This window comes from Chiloscyllium punctatum, chromosome 2 (assembly GCF_047496795.1).
Source record: "Chiloscyllium punctatum isolate Juve2018m chromosome 2, sChiPun1.3, whole genome shotgun sequence".
In the NCBI taxonomy this organism is placed as follows: domain Eukaryota; kingdom Metazoa; phylum Chordata; class Chondrichthyes; order Orectolobiformes; family Hemiscylliidae; genus Chiloscyllium; species Chiloscyllium punctatum.
This window is the reverse complement of record NC_092740.1, coordinates 148,630,408-148,649,548: the sequence shown is the minus strand read 5'-3', so window position 1 is coordinate 148,649,548 and position 19,141 is coordinate 148,630,408. Positions and strand designations below refer to the sequence as shown.

The 19,141-nt window shown below is 42.1% G+C and overlaps 1 protein-coding gene across 2 annotated transcripts in view; it reads left to right on the top strand.

Moving 5' to 3' along the window:
* The window catches only part of mllt3 (MLLT3 super elongation complex subunit), a 175,659-nt gene that overhangs the window by 49,558 nt on the left and 106,960 nt on the right, over window positions 1-19,141 (top strand). For both annotated transcript variants that reach the window (XM_072590202.1, XM_072590198.1), the window contains exons 3-4: window positions 15,608-15,690; window positions 18,230-18,373. In XM_072590202.1, coding sequence (XP_072446303.1) covers window positions 15,608-15,690; window positions 18,230-18,373 — 227 coding nt within the window. The remainder of the gene's footprint in view (window positions 1-15,607; window positions 15,691-18,229; window positions 18,374-19,141) is intronic.

The window sequence follows — 19,141 nt, the reverse complement described above, 5'->3', positions numbered from 1 at the left end:
GGAAAGTTACATTGGATCTGTGTGTAGCAGTGGGAAGGTCATAACTGGTCCAATTCTGGCCAACAGTCATGAGGACACGTATCCAGGCTATGAGAGGCTCAATGTCAGGGCGAGGGACTTCAGTTACATGGATAGATTATAGAAGGTGGAGTTGTCTTTCTTGGTGAGAGACTTGATTTAAGATGCCTAGGCAGTGGAGGGTGAGAAGCTGTTCCCTCAAGTGCAAAAGGACCAGAGGGCATGGATTTTAAAGTGATCTACCTAAATGTGACTTGAAGAAAAAATGTCACGGGATCAGTAATAAGGATCTGAATACACTTGCTGAAAGGGGTGAGGCACAGTTGATTGTGTCTTTCAGAAGAGATTCGGTTAAGCATTTAAAAGGAAATATTGTGGGAAGGTTATAGCAGGGGTGGGACTGGGCATCGGGTGGGCCTGTATCTTTACAGGGGACTGGCAAAGACCTGACTCTCCATGTCACCTTCCTCCTGTTCCTGTGCTATATCCATGCTAATATTTTTAAATGTAAAATTAGCTAAAATTTATAGCTCTTGGCGACAGAGTCATACAGCAGGGAGACAGACCCTTCAGTCCGATCAGTCCATGCTGAATATAATCCAAATTTATCTAGTCTCACCTGCCTGTTCCTGGCCCATATCCCTCCAACCCTTTCCTATTCATGTACTTATCAAAGAGTCTTTAAACATTGTAACTGTGCCCTCAGGAAATTCATTCCACATACAAATCACCCTCTGTGTAAAAAGAAAAATTGCTTTTCATGTCTTTTTACATCTCTCTTCCCTCATTAAAAATATGCTTGCTGGTTTTGAAGGTTGCCCATCCTAGGGAAATGATAACTACCCTTTACCTTAATTATACCCCTCATGATTTTATAAACCTCTACCGTCCCCACGCAACCTCCTCCGTTCCAGTGAAAAACGTCCCAGTCTATCGAACCTTTCTTTATAATTCAAACCTTCTGTACCTGACAACATCCTGGTAAACCTCTTCTGAACACCCTTCAGCCTAATAATATCCTTCCTATAGCAGGGCAACCAGAACTGAACGCAGTACTCCAGAAGAGGCCTCACCAATGTCCTGTACAACCTCAACATGAAGTCCCAAATCATTTACTCAAAGGACTGAGCAATGAAGGCACGTGTGCCAAACACCTTTTTAACCACCCTGTCTACATGAGATGCAATCTTCAAAGAATTATGAACCTGAACCCCTAGGTCCCTCTGCAACTCTACCCAAGGCCCGAGCATTAACTGTAGAAGTCCTGTCCCTGTTTGTTATATGAAAATGCAAATCCTTGCATTTTATCCAAATTGAGCTCCATCTGCCATGCTTGAGCTTTCAGAAGGAAATGTTTGAAAATGCAGTGTAGTAAAAAAATTGAATCATTCCAATGTGTGTGGACTTTCCTGGTGACAACAGGCCAGTTGTGAACAATGCAATAGAGCTGTTCCAAACAAAGCTTCTCCCAAAAATTTGCCCAAAATTCAATTGGCAAATAATAAAATCACACCATGGCTTTTCGTGTACATATTGATATGTCATAGAATCATAGAATCCCTATGTTGTGGAAAGAGGCTATTTGGCCCAGAGAGTACACCCCACTCCATCCCATAACCCTACATTTACCCTAGCTAATCTACCTCGCCTACATATCCCAGGCACCACAGGGTAATTTCCTATGGCCAATCCATCCTAACCTGCACATCTTTGGACTGTGGGAGGAGAACCACACAGACACTGGGGAGAATGTGCAATCTCCACACGGAAAATCACTCGAGGTCGGAACTGAACTCTAGTCCTTGGCGATGTAAGGCGAGTTTTAGTACAGAATTCTGAGAATTGTATATTTTTAAATGCGTATGTCCTGCTTATTTTGGCATGTTTTGAATTATTGCTGTGACCACCATCCGTGTTTCAGAAACTTGGGATTTTCAGATTGAGGTTCTGGCTTGAACTTATTTACCAGCCCAACTTGCTGGGTTTTTTTTTTAACCGAATAATTCACTATATGGTTTACTTCAGTTTTGGGCTTTTTTTCGAAAAGTTTGTCGCCCAGCCCATTTTGCAAACAAAGGATTTTTTTTTTGTCTAACAGCAATTCCATCCCAAGTGGATACTGTACTGATGTGCATGAAACAGCACTTGGACTTTATACCATTTTTCTTCTGTGGTCTGGAATCGAAGGTGGACTCATCTTGCAGCAGAAGGCTGATTTCCATTGCCTTCCTGAATTTTTCAGGCGTCCAGGAGCAAACCGGGGAAAGTTCCCTCTGCTTTCAGGTAGCATGGAGAGTGCTTGGCACCGGAGCGCTGAATGCAAAACCTGTGCATGTGTTCCAGTTTCCGACCATCATGATGTTGGACTTAAATAGCAAGAAGAAAAATTTGCATGTGAAGATTTTCAGATAAAACTTGAAGCTAGAAATTCAAGATAATGGTTCCTTCAGATTCCAAGGCCAAGCCAGTTCTTTTTTTTTTGCAATGTCCTTTTTCTTTATTATGAAAATACTTTTTTGTGAGGAGGTTTGAAGTTGTGCATACGTGAGAGTTGAACCATGTTGGAAGCGGCCAGGCGGGGAACTTCTGTTTTGAGTGTGCAGCTGAAAGAGGTCACCAGCAGCTTTGTAACATCTTCTGCTTGTGCATCATTAGCTGAGAGATTGTTCAGCACAATTTGAGAATTCAGTTCCTCCATTCCCTAAATTGATCAGTGACCCCTGTTTAATGTGAATATTGTTGCACTGGATTAACTTGGCAGTGGACTTCAGAATTTTGCTTTAATTCATTCACAGGGTGAGGGCATGAGCTGGCCAGGGCAGCATTTATTGCCCATCCCTAATTGGCCAAGGGCAGTTAAGTGTCAACCACATGGCTGTGGGTCTGGAGTCACATGTAGGCCAGACTGGGGAAGGATAGCACATTCCTTCCCTATAGGACATCAGTGAACCAGGTGGGCTTTTCCAACAATTGACAACGGATTCATAGCCATCATTAGACTCTTAATTCCAGATCCTTGGAAGTGGAGTTGCAGGTAGATAGGATAGTGAAGAAGGCGTTTGGTATGCTTTCCTTTATTGGTCAGAGTATTGAGTACAGGAGTTGGGAGGTCATGTTGCAGCTGTAGAGGACATGGGTTAGGCCACTGTTGGAATATTGCATTCAATTCTGGTCTCCTTCCTATCTGAAGGATGCTATGAAACTTGAAAGGGTTCAGAAAAGATTTGCAAGGATGTTGCCAGGGTTGGAGGATTTGAGTTAAAGGGAGAGGCTGAACAGGCTGGGGTTGTTTTCCCTGGAGTGTCGGAGGCTGAGGGGTGACCTTATAGAGGTTTACAAAATTGAGGGGCATGGATAGTGTAACTGGGCAAATTCTGTGACCTTGCCCCCTGGGGTCTGGGAGTCCAGAACTAGATGGCATAGGTTTAGAGTGAGAGGGGAAAGATATAAAAGAGACCTAAGGGGCAACTTTTCCACACAGAGGGTGGTACGTGTATGGAATGAGCTGTTAGAGGATGTGCTGGAGGCTGGTACAACTGCAACATTTAAGAGGCATTTGGATGGGTATATGAATAGGAAGGGTTTGGAGGGATATGGGACTAGATTGGGTTGGGATATCTGGTCGGCATGGACGGGTTGGACTTCCATGCTGTAAGTTTCTATGACTCTATATTTTACTAAGTTTAAATTCCACTGTCTACTGTAGCAGGATTCGAACCTAGGGCCCCAGAACATTATCTCTTTCTCAACAGTCTAGCGATAATACCACTACGCCATTGCCTTCCTGAATGACCAGTGCTCCCCTGTATCTAACTGTTGCAAAGTCTGTGAGATGAAATGACACTGGGTGGATAAATGAGTGTTGACCATGGAGCCAGAAAGGACAGTGGTGCAGCCTTGCCAGCACTGCAGAGTCCACCTGACTAACATCTGGAGCTTGGGAGAGTTTTCTGCTGGGCAGGTCCAGCAACATCCTGACATGGTCTCGGTCTCTGTCTCTGTCCCATCGTCCTGTCTGGATGTGTCCTGTCCCACTAGCAGGTTAGACTGACCCAGACGTGGTACATAGTGGTGCACGGTCAGTAGGGAGAGTTGTCTTGTCCTCCGCATCGACTCTGGACCCAATGAAATCTCCTGTACCTCAGCAAACCTGGGTGAGGAAACCTCCTACTGATTATACCCAAAGCTGATGAATCAGTGTTCCTCCGTGTTGAACGATACTTGGGAATCGGACTGAGGGGGGCAAGGTCACAGAATGTACTCTGAGTGGAGTATTTCAAAGCCCCAACACTAAGAGTGGATTGGTAGTGCCAGTAATGATTGGATTGAATTGAATTATCTCAAGAGGGTTGGAATATAAAAGCAGAGATGTACTACTAAGACTTTATAAAGCTCTGGTTAGGCCCCATTTGGAGTACTGTGTCCAGTTTTGGTCCCCACACCTCAGGAAGGACATACTGGCACTGGAACGTGTCCAGCGGAGATTCACACGGATGATCCCTGGAATGACAGGTCTAGCATATGAGGAACGGCTGAGGATACTGGGATTGTATTCGTTGGAGTTTAGAAGATTAAGGGGAGATCTAATAGAGACGTACAAAATAATACATGGCTTTGAAAAGGTGGATGCTAGAAAATTGTTTCCGTTAGGCGAGGAGACTAGGACCCGTGGACACAGCCTTAGAATTAGAGGGGGTCATTTCAGAACGGAAATGCGGAGACATTTCTTCAGCCAGAGAGTGGTGGGCCTGTGGAATTCATTGCCACGGAGTGCAGTGGAAGCCGGGACGCTAAATGTCTTCAAGGCCGAGATTGATAGGTTCTTGTTGTCTAGAGGAATTAAGGGCTACGGGGAGAACGCTGGCAAGTGGAGCTGAAATGCGCATCAGCCATGATTGAATGGCGGAGTGGACTCGATGGGCCGAATGGCCTTACTTCCACTCCTATGTCTTATGGTCTTATGGTCTTATGGTAATTGAATTTATTGTCACATGTACCGACACGCAGTGAAAAGCTGTGTTGTGAGCAATCCAGGCAGATCACAGAGTTAAGTAGCATAGATAAGTAAATAATAGGTAAACAGTGGGAAAACCAAAAACACAGGTACAGGCGCATGTAAAGAGTTTGAGTCCATTCAGTACCCTAACAACAGTAGGGTAGGAACTGTTATGAAACCGGCTGGGTGTGTGTTTAGGCTTCTGTACCTTCTCCCTGATGGGAGAAGTTGGAGAAAAACATTGTCAGGATGGGATGGATCTTTTGAGAATGCTGGCAGTCGTTCCTTGACAGCGGGCCTGGTAGGTGGAATCCATAGATGGGAGGTTAGCTTTTGTGATTGTCTGGGCCGAGTTCACCACTCTCTGTAACAGTCTCCGATCTTAACCGGTACAGTTGCCATACCAGGTAGTGATACATCCAGACAGAATGCTCTCGATGGCACACCTATAAACATTGGCAAGGGTATTCACCGTCATGCCAAATTTCCTCAGCTGCCTGAGGAAGAAGAGACATTGTTGGGCCTTTTGTAACCAGTGTGTCCACAAGAAGAGTCCAAGAAAGCTTGTTGCTGATGACCACTCTTGGGAGCTTGACAGTCTCCACTCATTCCACTTCTGTGCTGTTATTGTGTAGGGAGGGCATGAGTGACATTCCGCTGAAAGTCAATAATGAGTTCCTTGGTTTTGCCGGCATTGAGAGCTAGGTTTTTCTCAGTGCATAATTTTTCCAGATCTTCCACCTCTCGTCTATTTTGTCACCATCCGAGATTTGACCTACAATGGTGGTGTCATCAGCAAACTTGTAAATGGCATTAGGCTGGTATTTGGCGACACAGTCATGGGTATACAGTAAGTACAGTAGGGGGCTGAGTACGCACCCCTGGTGGGCTCCAGTGTTGAGTGTTAGTGAGGATAAAATATTGTCCCCAGTCTTCACTGACTGTGGCCTGTGGGTCAGGAAACTGAGGATCAAGTTGCAGAGAGTGGGGCTTAGTTCGAGATCCCTAAGTTTCGTCATCAGTCTCGAGGGGATAATAGTGTTGACTACAATTCAGCCTTCAATGAGTAGGATTCTTACGTAGCTGTTCTTGGTGTCCAAATGTTCTAGAGAGGAGTGAAGGGCAAGTAATATGGCACTGGTGAGTGCACTGGCCAAGTGAGGAAGGAACCAACAAGGGAAAAACCTGTTTGGCCTCCCTCTTAGCAATCCACCTGCAGTGATGCATCTGTTTATGATAGTATTAGTAGGAGTGACCATAGCACAAAGAAAAAAATCCAGCCTTCATTTTGAGGAAGTCCTCCGTCACAACCACTGTGCTGAATGGGATATACAGTCAGTTCTGCTATAACACGTATTTCTTTAACGTGATTGAAGGATTTAGGGCGTGATTTGTAGAATGCAAACTTTCCTTACCTGTATTGGCTATAATGCAATTCTGGCCCCATTAGTTTAAACAGTGCAGCTATTACACAATTTCCTTATAAAGGGAGATTGCACAAGAGCAGAACTTTCGTGTTATATCAGAACCGGCTGTACTTCAAGTAGTTGAAGGCTGGGCATCCAAGCTGTGGTGTCAGCTGTCAGCAGGAGCTGGAGGAGTCAAGAGTGTGGCACTGGAAAAGCACAGCAGGTCAGGCAGCATCCGAGGAGCAGGAGAATCGACGTTTTGGGCAAGAGCCCTTCATTAGGAATCCACAGCAGAGAAGCAGAATTGGGTTTACCTGCAATCTGTACCCACAAAGCACTCCATTCTACTGTCATCACCTAGCCAGGGCCTCCACTGCGGTTGAATCCAGACTGTAGGGGGGCATGCCAGGGGCAGCACCAGGCTTATTGGAAAATGAGGTCAGAGCTTGGCAAAACTTAAGCAGAGGCCCTGATTATATTAGACTGTATCTGGGTTAGGGGCTGTTTTGATTATTTTTCCACTTTATCTGTCCTGACTGTCACTCCTACAGAATCCTATCCGACCTTGTAGCGATGTGGAGATCCATCCATCTGTTGCATGGACCTGCCATAATGCTAATGGGATAGTGAGGATTGCAGATGCTGGAAAGTCAGATGATAAAGTGTGGGGCTGGAAAAAGCACAGCAGGTCAAGCAGCATCAGAAGACCCTTGAGTCCTGCCTGAAAAGTTGATTCTCCCTATCTTCTGATGCTGCTTGACTTGCCGTGCTTTCTCCAGCTCCACATTTTATCGACAAACAATACGAATGAGATCAATTTTGAAAGTAGATCACCAGTTTGTAACAATATATAGCAATACTGTGAACAACCCGCAGCAGATTGGTCTCCCACTATAATTTCGAAGCTCATGATCAGGTCTATACCCACTTGACCACCACCTTTTTGTGTATTGATCTACATGTTGAAGTACAAAGCAGCAAGGTTTGTATTTTTAGTTAATGTGATTAAAACTAGCGTATCTCCATTCCAACTGCCCCTATTGGATCTATTACTTATCTTCAACGTCAAGCATTCCAAGTAAATTTCCGTCAAAGAACTCAAGGGGCTGGGGATGAGGGCAGAAAACTACTCTAGCAAGTCAGTGTTCTTAAGGCACTAAGTATTTGGTATCTGCTCCCCTATCATTTTGTATATCTTGGAGCCCGATTGACAAATCCCTTGACTGGTTTATAAACCCAAAAAGTAAAGGCCAGTCCTGGTTCAGTTGGTAGGCACTGCTTCTTAGACCATTGCAATGAGCATGATGAGTCAAAATTTCTTCTTTTTTTTCCCTGAAAGGTTTTAAGCTTGGATGGGGGGGTTTACTGTGATAACTCTTCCATTTATTCACATGAAGCTGATTGATCTTTAGCCATCAGAAAGTTACAATGATTACAATCTGGCAGTGGATTATAAATGTGAGGGTAGTATTCAATCAGCACCTCCTCTAATCCAGTTGGATTCTCAGTCTTAAATCAAAAGAGGTCTCTCCTGGCCCAGTCTGAATCTGTGTGGCAGAGTAATGAACTGTGGTTATGACAAAGGTGAAGACCATAGAGCTGTCCTCTGGTTAGAGACAGAGTGTGTGTGTGAGTGAGCAAGAGATGACTGGTGGTGCTTTTAACCAGAGAATCAGCATGCTTCAGGCCAGGGGACAGGTTGAGAAGGAGAGTTCTCCATGATAACCACATCGATGATTCACCAATTCCTGGTGCATGGTGAACCCACGCTGTTGCCATTAGTCTGCATTGCAAACCAGCCGTGTAGCCAGTGAACTAATGTTTGGTTATGATATTGATTTCAGTGACCCAGAGATAGCACGATGGGATTTGGACTCCTGATGAGAAATATTGCAATCAAAGCTTCCAAGTCTTTGAGCCAGAATTTTATTTTTAAAATATTCATTAAGAAACAGACCCTGCAGCTTCTGTTTTCTAATCTGTCCATGATTGTAGGTCATATTAGATTTGTTTATTTGGAATAACCTCCTGAAGGAATCCAGCAACTCCCCCAATTGTGCAAGCAATCACAATGCAGCTTTGCCTCCACTGAATCACCTTATGGAGAATGAGTAAATTCTAAAGATAGCTGTGTGTCAAGTATTTTGAATACTACCTCTGGCCTGGCTGAGATTTCCAGAGGAGGTCTGATTTGGCTGTGGTACTTTGAGCAATAATGGAGCAGTGAAGCACCTGCATTTCCTTGTTGAGGATGTTATTAAAGGATGTAACGTTTTGCCTGAACCACCACGTTTTTGTGTGCTGCTTTTTATATTAAAGTTCTACTATATCTCATCCTGCAACAAGATTTAGTAGGTATCAGTCTCGAACATAGCTGCTTTGTGCATTAAGTGACTTTTGGTTGGTGCTTTTGCGCAAGTTGATTAGAAATTTCTGCTTTTTAAAGATCCAGTCATGGTTACTAATATGTTACTTAAATGATCCATAAGGGTGGTCTTAGTTTGTGTGCCGTTTATTGACTGTTTGCAGATATTGTCAAAATGTTAACAATTTTACCTGTTTGTACAGATATTAAGCTGTGCTGTCCTCAATCCTGGTCTGCTTAAGTCTTCCTTTTCAATTCATTTCCAAAAGAGTAAAGCGTAAGTGTGATTCAGAGTTATGTAATATTTTTCTTCATCAATCTGTTGTTAACATTTGCAAATAATTGTTCCATTTGAAAAGGAGCAATGAAGCATCTCTTTTGAAGTTTAAAATGTTTTTGCAGAAAAGGTTAAAGTGCTAATTATGGTGAAGGGTTCAATACATGATACCATAAATTTTTAAATTAGGCAGGTCAGTAAAGCCAAGTTGATGCTAGCAATGCACTTGTCCATTCAGATTACTACTTGAGGGTTTGAAAATTAAGTTTGCGATCTCTAACCTCGTTGAGAAAGAGAATGAATGAAGTCTGAGAAGATTGCTGGGTATAAGATCAATGATAATGGTCTTTTCCTATTTTGGAAATGCTCTGTTCTTGGAAATGGTGTATCCCTTCAAACTGAAAATAAGTTTGCTTTCCATCTTGACTAATAATTAACAGCATGCAAAGTTACCTGCCTAAAGTCTCCGACCAAATGGAAACACTCGAATTATGTACCAATAAGCATAATTAAATTCTGACCAGTCACACTGTGTTTTATGTTAAACATTGAGGTAATCTGATTACACGTGAAATCCTGGAACTATGTTTTCTTGAGCGCCAGCAAATGCCTACGGCTAGTCAGCTTGTTTTCAGCTCCTATTTTGAATTGGTGGAAATAGTTCATTAGAAAATATAATCTATTATACTGCCAGAAAAATTTGTGCTGAGTTATTGCAGCTTGGCAAGCTTCATATTTGTGGAACCAAATTCTCATGCTTCAATGTGTGCCCATCTTTTTATTTTGACTTTGTTGCACTAAATGGTCAGTATTTGCTGTCAATATAATGGTGAGGCAATTAACTCTTTCACTTCTTCTGCACAGATTGCACCTTTAGAATGTTGTGCTGGAATTTTGCTTCCCAAAAGGCACGTCCGACTGTGTCTACCAAAGCAATTAAGATGCCTTCAGTGATGTGAAGTAGCTGCAATTATGCAGTAGTTAAGAGATAACTTTGCCACAAAAAGTAATCATTGCAACAGCATGCGGGCTTAGACTTGACAGATGTGTGTTTTTAAAAAAAAATGAAGGGTTTAGGTAGAAAAAATAAAATGATGATCTGGTGGAGGATCAATAATCAGAAAAGGCAGATTCAAGGCGACTGGTTTTTAAAAAAAAACAGGTTATGCAGGAGCAAGGTTCTTATGCAGAAAGTGGTTTGGCTTGGGATGTGTATATTACCTGATCAGTGCTTGGCACAGACTAAATGGTAGCCTTGTTATGATCATTGTCATCACCTTTTTCTCTTACTATTGTTTGTTTGCATATCCAATCTAACGAGACGATGACTGTAATCATTAAAAAGACTTATTCAGTTTGTGTCAGGCACACACTAAGCTTACATTGGTGGTCGCATTTGCTAGGAAAACCAACGTTTTTGTCTCAAGTCAGATAAGACTTGCCCCATAAGAATGGAGGGGAACAGGTGAGGCAAAGATACTGAGGCAGAAAGTTAGCATCACCAAAGGCAGTGGATCAGTTGAGGACCCTGTGATTTGGCCCCTGTCTGTACCGGTGGTTGAAAGTGAGGACTGCAGATGCTGGAGATCAGAGTCAGGAGTGTGGTGCTGGAAAAGCACAGCAGGTCAGGCAGCATCCGAGGAGCAGGATGTACCTGTGGTTGTGCTGCTCATTCTGGCTCATCTGTATACGATTGAGACAACTGCTTTAGCGTGCTCCCAAGTTAGCATTTGGGCTGATGTTTGTTGAGATTGTTGAATGCTCCAACATTTTGGCAATGGTTTTGCTTGTTTGATCAAAATGAAATTTGGTTTTCTGCTGCTCCACTTCGGATTTTTATTTATTTTTCACTCTGGCCTTTCACTGCTTCTGATTTCACTTGATTTTTGTTATGCTATTGGAAGAGTATTTTAATGTTAGCACCTTTTGGGTGTGAATGCATTTGGATTGCTCTAAGTGCTCTCTCACTGTTGTCACACGGCAGGTAGCTTCACAGTTTACGTTGTGGTATTTCAGCACTGGCATGGTGGTCACCAGCTGTTTGACCTTAGTGAATGGTACTGCTTTAGTCTGGGCCCTGAGAACACTGTAAGTTCATAACACCCCGACAAACTCCTCCTTCATGTTGTCACAGTAGGCCGACAGAATAATCTGCCCTGTTGGCACGAGTGTGGTGCCATCATACAGGCTGAACCTTCCTTTTGTGGGCTTCGTTTTTGAATTGCCAAGTTGAGCCATCTTGAAGGTATGACCTTTCATGATACACCAGTGTCTGGTATTTTACATTGATCTGACGTTCTCCTTCTGCGGTTAGTCCTCATGTTGGCAGTCGTAAACTTCCATCTCTGCCCTATCTGCTGCATGCCATGCAACAGATTAGTTCAGTGGTTCATCAGAATTTTGAGTCCTTATCTCTCCATTGGCCATTTAAATCATCTTGTGCTTTTCAGCCACCCACCCATGTGCAAAATTGTTCAACTTCTTTGCAATGGGGATACAGGTTTCTCCGCACTGAGCGTGCCTTCTCTTACACATGATGTCTTCTGTGGTATTTGCAGATATGCCATTACTCTGGACACCAGGGTAGGACAGTGACCGACTCTCTGTCAACATCATGGACATCTAGTCTGCTCCATCATGAGTACTAGAGAATTAAGGGGTCCAAAGGCTAATAAATGCCCCACATATGATGGTTTACGTTCTAGTACATTCGAGGAAATGGGTACAGAGGTAGTGGACGCACTGGTAGTAATCTTCCAATAATCCAGAAGATTAGAAGTTTTCCAATGTTGATGCCTTCTTCCAAAGGTGAGGGAACCAAAAAGAAGGAAAAATAAGATAGCTGAATAACTGTTAGGGAAAATGTTAGTCTACTTTAAAGGGTATAATATTGAAAGATTTGGAAGTACAGAATACAATCATGCAAAAGGCCTCGTGAAGGGGAAATATATCTGACAATTTTAGTGGAATCCTTTTGAGGAAGGAAAAAGCATGACAGATAAATGGAAATTGGTTGATGTAATGTAGGTCTACAAAAGGGGTTTGATAAGGTACAGCTTAATAAGGTGAAACCCCATGGTATTGTGGGAGTGTATTAGCATGGACGGAGATTTCAATAACTCCAGCAGTAAAGAGTTGGGAGAAGGGGAACATGTTCAGGTTGGTAAGGAATGGAGTGTACAGGAATTGGGACAAAAATTGTTTAGTGTATTTACAATTATTAAAGTGTATTTACAATTTATTTACAGTGTACTTGGATGAGGAAAGTGAATGTATCATAGCAACGTTTGCACATCACACAAAAATAAGTGGGAAGACAAGTACTGAGGGTGACAGAATTTAGACTGGTTGAGTGAATTGGCAACAACTTGGAAACAAATATAAAGTGGAGAACTATGAGATGGTACAATTTGGCAGGAGGAGTAGAAGAGCTGACTATAATTTGGAAAAAAAGACTGCAGAAAACTTCAGCACAGAGTGAGGTAGAAATGCCTGAATCACAAGCTAGTATTCACGTTCAGCGGATGATCAGGAAGGCCAATGGCATGTTGCCTTTATTTCAAAAGGATTGGAATGTAAAAATAGGGAGGTTTTTCTAAAATTATACAAGGCACTCGTCAGACCACAGCTAGAATACTGAACAGTTTTTTGGGCCCCATTTCCTAAGGAAAGAAGAATTGGAGCTGACCAGAGAAGGTTCACTCTGGAGCTGATCCCAGGTTTGTGAGAGGAGGTTGAGTAGATTGGGCTTGTAATCATTAGAGAGTCGACCTCTATTGAAGTATGCAAAATTCTTAGAGGGCTTGATAGGATAGATGTGGCAAGTTTGTTTCCTGTTGTGGGAAAGTCTGGCCCCAGAGGCCATAATCTCCAAAATGAGGGGTTGCATGTTCAAGACTGAGATGAGAAACCTTTTATTTATTTTTAGCTGAATTCTTTACTCTGGAGGAGTTTGAGATTGGATCGTGAAATATGTTCAAGGTTGACATGGACAACAAGGCAATTGAGGGTTGCAGGAAAAGGGCAGGAAAGTAGAGTTGAGGACAAACAGTATAACCTCATAGAATGGGGGAGCAGACTTGATTTAGCCCACTTCGACACCCCTGTTTTAACCATCTTGTGAAAATGCTCTACCTTTTGACGACAACTTCAGCACTTCTGCACAGGTCCGTTTCTCTCCTGAGTGCAGACTTGGCTTCACCAAAGCATGCTTTCACTTCTTTTTCTTTTAAAGAGTCCTAGTGTCATAGAGATGTACAGCACAGAAACAGGACCTTCGGTCCAACTCGTCCATGCCGACTAGATACCTTTAACCCAACCTAGTCCCATTTGCCAGCACTTGGCCCGTATCCTTCTAAACCTTTCCTATTCATATATCCATCCAGATGCCTTTTAAATCTTGTAATTGTACCAGTTTCCACCACTTCCTCTGGCAGCTCATTCCATACACATGAAGAGGTTGGCCATTGGGTCCCTTTTTTTATCTTTCCCCTCTCACCCTAAACCTATGCCCTCTAGTTCTGGACTCTCCCATCCTAGGGGAAAGACTTTGTCTATTTATCCTATCCATGACCCTCATGATTTTATAAACCTGTATAAGATCACAACTCAGCCTCCGATGCTCCAGGGAAAAGAGCCCCAGCCTGTTCAGCCTAACAGCCTGTTCAGCCTAAAGCTCAAACCCTCCAACCCTGACAACATCCTTGTAAATCTTTTCTGAACGCTTTCAAGTTTCACAACATCCTTCCATTAGGAAGGAGACCAGAATTGCACGCAATATTCCAACAGTGGCCTAACCAATGTCCTGTACAGCTGCAACATGACCTCCCAACTCCTGTACTCAATCCTCTGACCAATAAAGGAAAACAATCCAAACACCGCATTGACTATCCTATCTACCTGCAACTCTACTTTCAAGGAGCTATGAACCTGCACTCATAGATCCCTTTTGTTCTTCAAAATTCCTGTGTCCACTTAGCTCATCTCTTAATTGCATCGATTCACAAGTTTCTGCAAACTCCAGCTAATGACATTATGTATGATCAATGAACCGTCTCTCACTTTGTTACCTCATATTGAATATGGACTTGTCATGTATAAAGTTAAGTTGTGGCTGAAGGCATGCCTCTATAGCTTCTAAAATCTCTGCTGTATGTTCTTCTGTACGTAAGAGAGATTTGGAGTGGAATATAGTTTAAAACAACCTCTTCCCAACAGTGGAGAAAGAGAAGCAACTTGTACTTGCTCTGGTTTGCTCAACAAATCTGTAGTTATTGCATATTTTGGCCATTTATTGATGCAAAAAATTCCTAGCTCCTAGTTATCTCCCTCATCCCCGTGGTCGCTCCTTGGGTAAAATCCACAGCTGTTTTCTCTTCAGCAGTTTCTTAAAAAAAAGGTTTCAGTAGCAGTTCTTTTAAATTCCTTTTTGAATTACTCACCTCAGTGAATCTTTTGGCACCATATTTCCTGTGTACCACATGTAAGTGAGTTCAACACAGGACATATACTGCAGTGAAGTGTCAGGTGTTTTTGACTAAGTGTCTGCTTCCTGGTAGAGGGCACATGAGTATGGCAGACTAGGACAGAGCTTTGTGCATGATCGCATTTCAATCCAAGTAGTGTGTAATTTATTTCCAGCATTTTCTCATTTTATTTTGATTGGCTGTTTGCTACAACTTTACAGTTTAATTCTGAAGCATAAACAGATTTAATGAAGGACATTTTTAATATCTTGGGCAAGATATTTTATTCCAATCTGTAAATCTCTCTGACTCTGTACCCAAGACAGACCAATCATTCGTTCAGTTTTGCATTGTAAACTGAAACAGATATATCACAACTGTGAATCATAACTCAATTGTTCTGAGGAAGTGTCACTAGACAGGAAACGTTAACTCTGATTTCTCTCTTACAGATGCTGCCAGACCTGCTGAGCTTTCCCAGCAATTTCTTTTATTGTTTCTCAGTAGCTCTGTTGCTTAAGGTACTTTCCAGCAGTTAGCGAGCAATAAGTTTGTCTGGAATAACCCATTTTCCTTTGGGGGGCGGGGAGGGGGTGGTGATCATCTTTGGCAATTTTAGACATTTATGAATGAAAGAGAAGTGCTTGGTTCAAGAAGGTTCTGGACTTGTTCAGGTTTATGGATGTAATAGCTTTCTTAGAGATTTTTTACGAGGGACTGATTTTCCTGTTGAGTTGTGCTTTCTGGGAATTGATCCAGAAAGTTCCGAGTTGGTCCATCTCAAGATCTGGATTTGTATAATTGTCATTGTTCACTGGCAAAGCATGGCACTCTGATTTCTCGTTGGTGGGAAAGCTTAACTATGCCCAGAGTGTGGAAAATCAACTTATGTCAAGTTGTCCAAATTTTATTCTGTTTCTTTTCCTGTTTGCATGTGATAGCAAGAGTTGCTTGCAATTTTTTCGTATCCTCGAAGAAGAAGATTTGACTTAATTGCATTCCATTATTTACCTTTATTTCAGGATAGGTATTTCCTATTCTGAACTATTTCATAATCTCTTTCTTTTTTGAGTGCAGTGTGCAAGGATCCACCATACAAAGTGGAGGAGTCTGGATACGCTGGTTTTATAATGCCGATTGAAGTGTATTTCAGAAACAAGGTAAAGACGTTGATATCTAACATTAGCGTGTGCTTCTTATTCTGTTGTTGGAATGACAACAGGATAAATTTCTCAACTGACTTTTTAAAAATTGTTCTTTTGCAGTAGAGCTTTTGAAGTCTATTGTATGCTGAAATAAGTGGACTGTTGAAGTTTGCAGTGGAACATTAATAGGATTTGCATAACAACACGAGTTTTTAGCTGGTAACAAAGTATAAATTTCTCATCTTCATCATTCCCCCCCCTCCACCCCCAAAAAGAATTGGCCGAACTCGAGCAAGTGCAGCACTATATCCTTTAGAACGAGGAATGACCCTACTATGGTTTGGTGAGGAAGGTGAATACTTCTAAACTGTTTCATATGATGAAATGTTAAGCAAAATAGCTATCCTGCCATGTATATAAATGAAAAGAACATACATATGTATTTGCTAATGCAGCTAATAAACTGCTTGCAGCACCCATTTTTCAACACTTATCTATCTAATCATGAAGTTTAAAATAATTGTTTGTTGAAAAAAAATATATAAAATTATTGATCAAATAATTTAACTTTTACTTGGAATTTGTCAAATTGCAATTAATAATTGACTGAGTTAATGGCTTTGCTTCAGTTGCTGTTAATTCATAAGTGTGATTATAGAGCTGTAGATATGTACAGCATGGAAACAGACCCTTCGGTCCAACCCGTCCGTGCCGACGAGACATCCCAACCCAATCTAGTCCCACCTGCCAACACCCGGCCCATATCCCTCCAAACCTTTCCTATTCATATACCCATCCAGATGCCTCTTAAATGTTGCAATTGTACCAGCCTCCACCACATCCTCTGGCAGCTCATTCCATACACGTACCACCCTCTTTCTAATGGAGGCAGTGGGCATGTTGCTGTGATGTGTTTGATAAGGCTTTGGTTCATCCATCAGAACAAATGTAAGTGCTAACAGAAGAATTGGATGTGCCAATAATGGATTTGTTGATTTTTGATGTTTGGAGCCAGTTTAAAATTTGTAAACAAATATTTCAATGTAAATGACTGGTCTAAATATGAAAACTGCTGCTCTTCAGCAGGATAAACCATTTCAGAGTTTGGTTTAAAATACTTTAAGTGCAAAGCATTTTCCATCACTTGTCATTCTTTCCCTCCCCATCCCTGCTTGCCAATACAGTGGTATAATAGTCTGACCTTTCAAAGAGATTCTCTTCAACAGAGCAGCTCTGCCAAAGAAAACAAGAAAAGCAAATTTTCTTTTGCTGATTTGTTGAACTGCATGACTGCTTGTTCCTTATCAAAAGGAAATTAAAAGAGAATCCTTGCTATTTGCTCCAGTCCAAAAAGCATCCTTTCACCTTTAGACGTCACTGAAATTTTATCCCTAAATTTTTTGCGTTGTGTTATTGGCTTAAGAGTTAAATCGTTAGAAATAGCGTTGGAACATGAAGGAGATAATGGGTTTCAAGAATGTGCATGAGGCTGGTGGAGAAAGGAAGCGTGATAGAGTGAAGGAAAGGAGACCTGATACAGCAAAAGGATTGGTGCAAACTGAAAGGGAGTGTGAACAGAACAAGAAAAGAAACCGAATAATGCAGAATGATGAACGCTGCTGACTGAAATCAGATAGACCGCCAAAACCAAAACCAATAAAGAAGCCAGAAATAAAATGGGGTGGAAGTTAGGTGTTGAGATTATTGAAATCAGCACTGAGCTTAGAAACCTGTGAAGACACTGATCAGAAGATGTGCTGCTGCTGCTTGTGCGTAAATAGGGATCCATTCAGAGCACTACAAGGATTGGGATTAGGTGTTGAAAAGTGATAGGTGTAAACTCGTACTGCTATGATTGTGCCATAGTTTGAGCTGTTGCCCGGTATATTGGTGTTAACTTGATGCTGTACTGAGGAGTTGTTTAGTACCTTATTTCTGCTGGCAGTATCCTACTTGAGATGCAGTGCTGTAAATCATACTACAGCAATGAGCAGCACAAACCCTGTGAATATCCAGGTGTTTGACTACTTTGTGATAATTTTGATTCAACTTAGTAATCATTTGACCAGTTGAAGAGTTTTTGAACCAAGCTTGAGAACTCTCTTGTTGACAGAAATTGTACCTTTGCTTAAGAAAGGACAACAGGGATAATCCAAGAAATTATGGACTGGTGAGCCTTGTGTCAGTGGTGGGGAAATGATTGGAGAAGAGTCTCAAGGACAGGATTTACTCAGATTTGGAAAAGAATGGATTTATTCAGGACAGTCGTCATGGCTTTAAGCAGGACAGGTCTTGTTTGACAGATTTGATAAAGTTGTTTGAGGAAGTTGGTTGATGAGTGTAGAGCAGTGGATGTTGTCTACATAGGATTTACATTTGACAGGGTCCCAAACGGTGGGCTAGTCCAGAAGATCAAATCACATGGAACCCATGGTGACTTGGCAAGTTGGATACAAAATTAGCTTGGTCATAGTAGGTAGGAGAATTAAAAGCCTAAGTTTGAATCTTTGATAATAAACCTTGCGCAGTGAGTTTTATCCTTTTTCTTCTTTAGGAAGAGCCCAAGAAGGTACGGTTTGATTATGACTTATTCCTGCACCTTGAAGGACATCCGCCTGTAAATCACCTCCGATGTGAAAAACTCACGTTCAACAATCCAACGGAGGAATTCCGTCGAAAATTGCTGAAAGCAGGAGGGGTATGTTCTTGTTTCAATTAAAATATCAGGAAGCCAGTGGTAAAGTTGAGTCAGCACATATGTTTGCTGAGTGGTCGTAAATAGATGAACATCCAGTGAATTCGAGCTTGTCTTTGTGGGGGAATCATTTGTTTGATGTGTATATAAACAGTTTGACTTATCTGATCACCTGGTAATATTTGGAAGGTACTCACATCACTAGATGTCTAGCGACAGTGGGAGTGACCCCTGCATCCAAGTCCATAAGAAATAGGGAGAGGAGGAGGACATTCAGCCCTATGAGCCTATTCCACCCACCATTGAATAACATCATGACTGATCCACCCTTCCTCAGTCCACTTTTCTGTATTTCATCTGAAACCCCTGATTCCCGTACTGATCAAGAGTTTATTGATCTCAGCCTTGAATTTACACATGGAATGTACCTCCACAGCTGTGTGGTAAGGAGGTCCAAAGACCCTCCAAGAGAAGAAATTCTACTTCATTTCAGTCTTAAATGGGTGCCCCTTAATTCTGCGATTATGTCCTCGACTCTCCCATGAGGCAAAACATTCTTCTCAGCATTAAACCTGTCAAGCTCCTTAAGAATCCTACATGTCAGAGGCTCATGGGTCAAGTTGCACTCTAGGGGTTGATGGGCATGGAAGGTGCATTTGTAACATTGCAAAACAGATTGCTTGTCAGCCTGTAATCCCATCCAGTACACTTAAAGGCGGGTGGTAAGAGTGGGAGGGTTTCCTGGTTAGCCTAGCTGCAAAAGGCAATGGC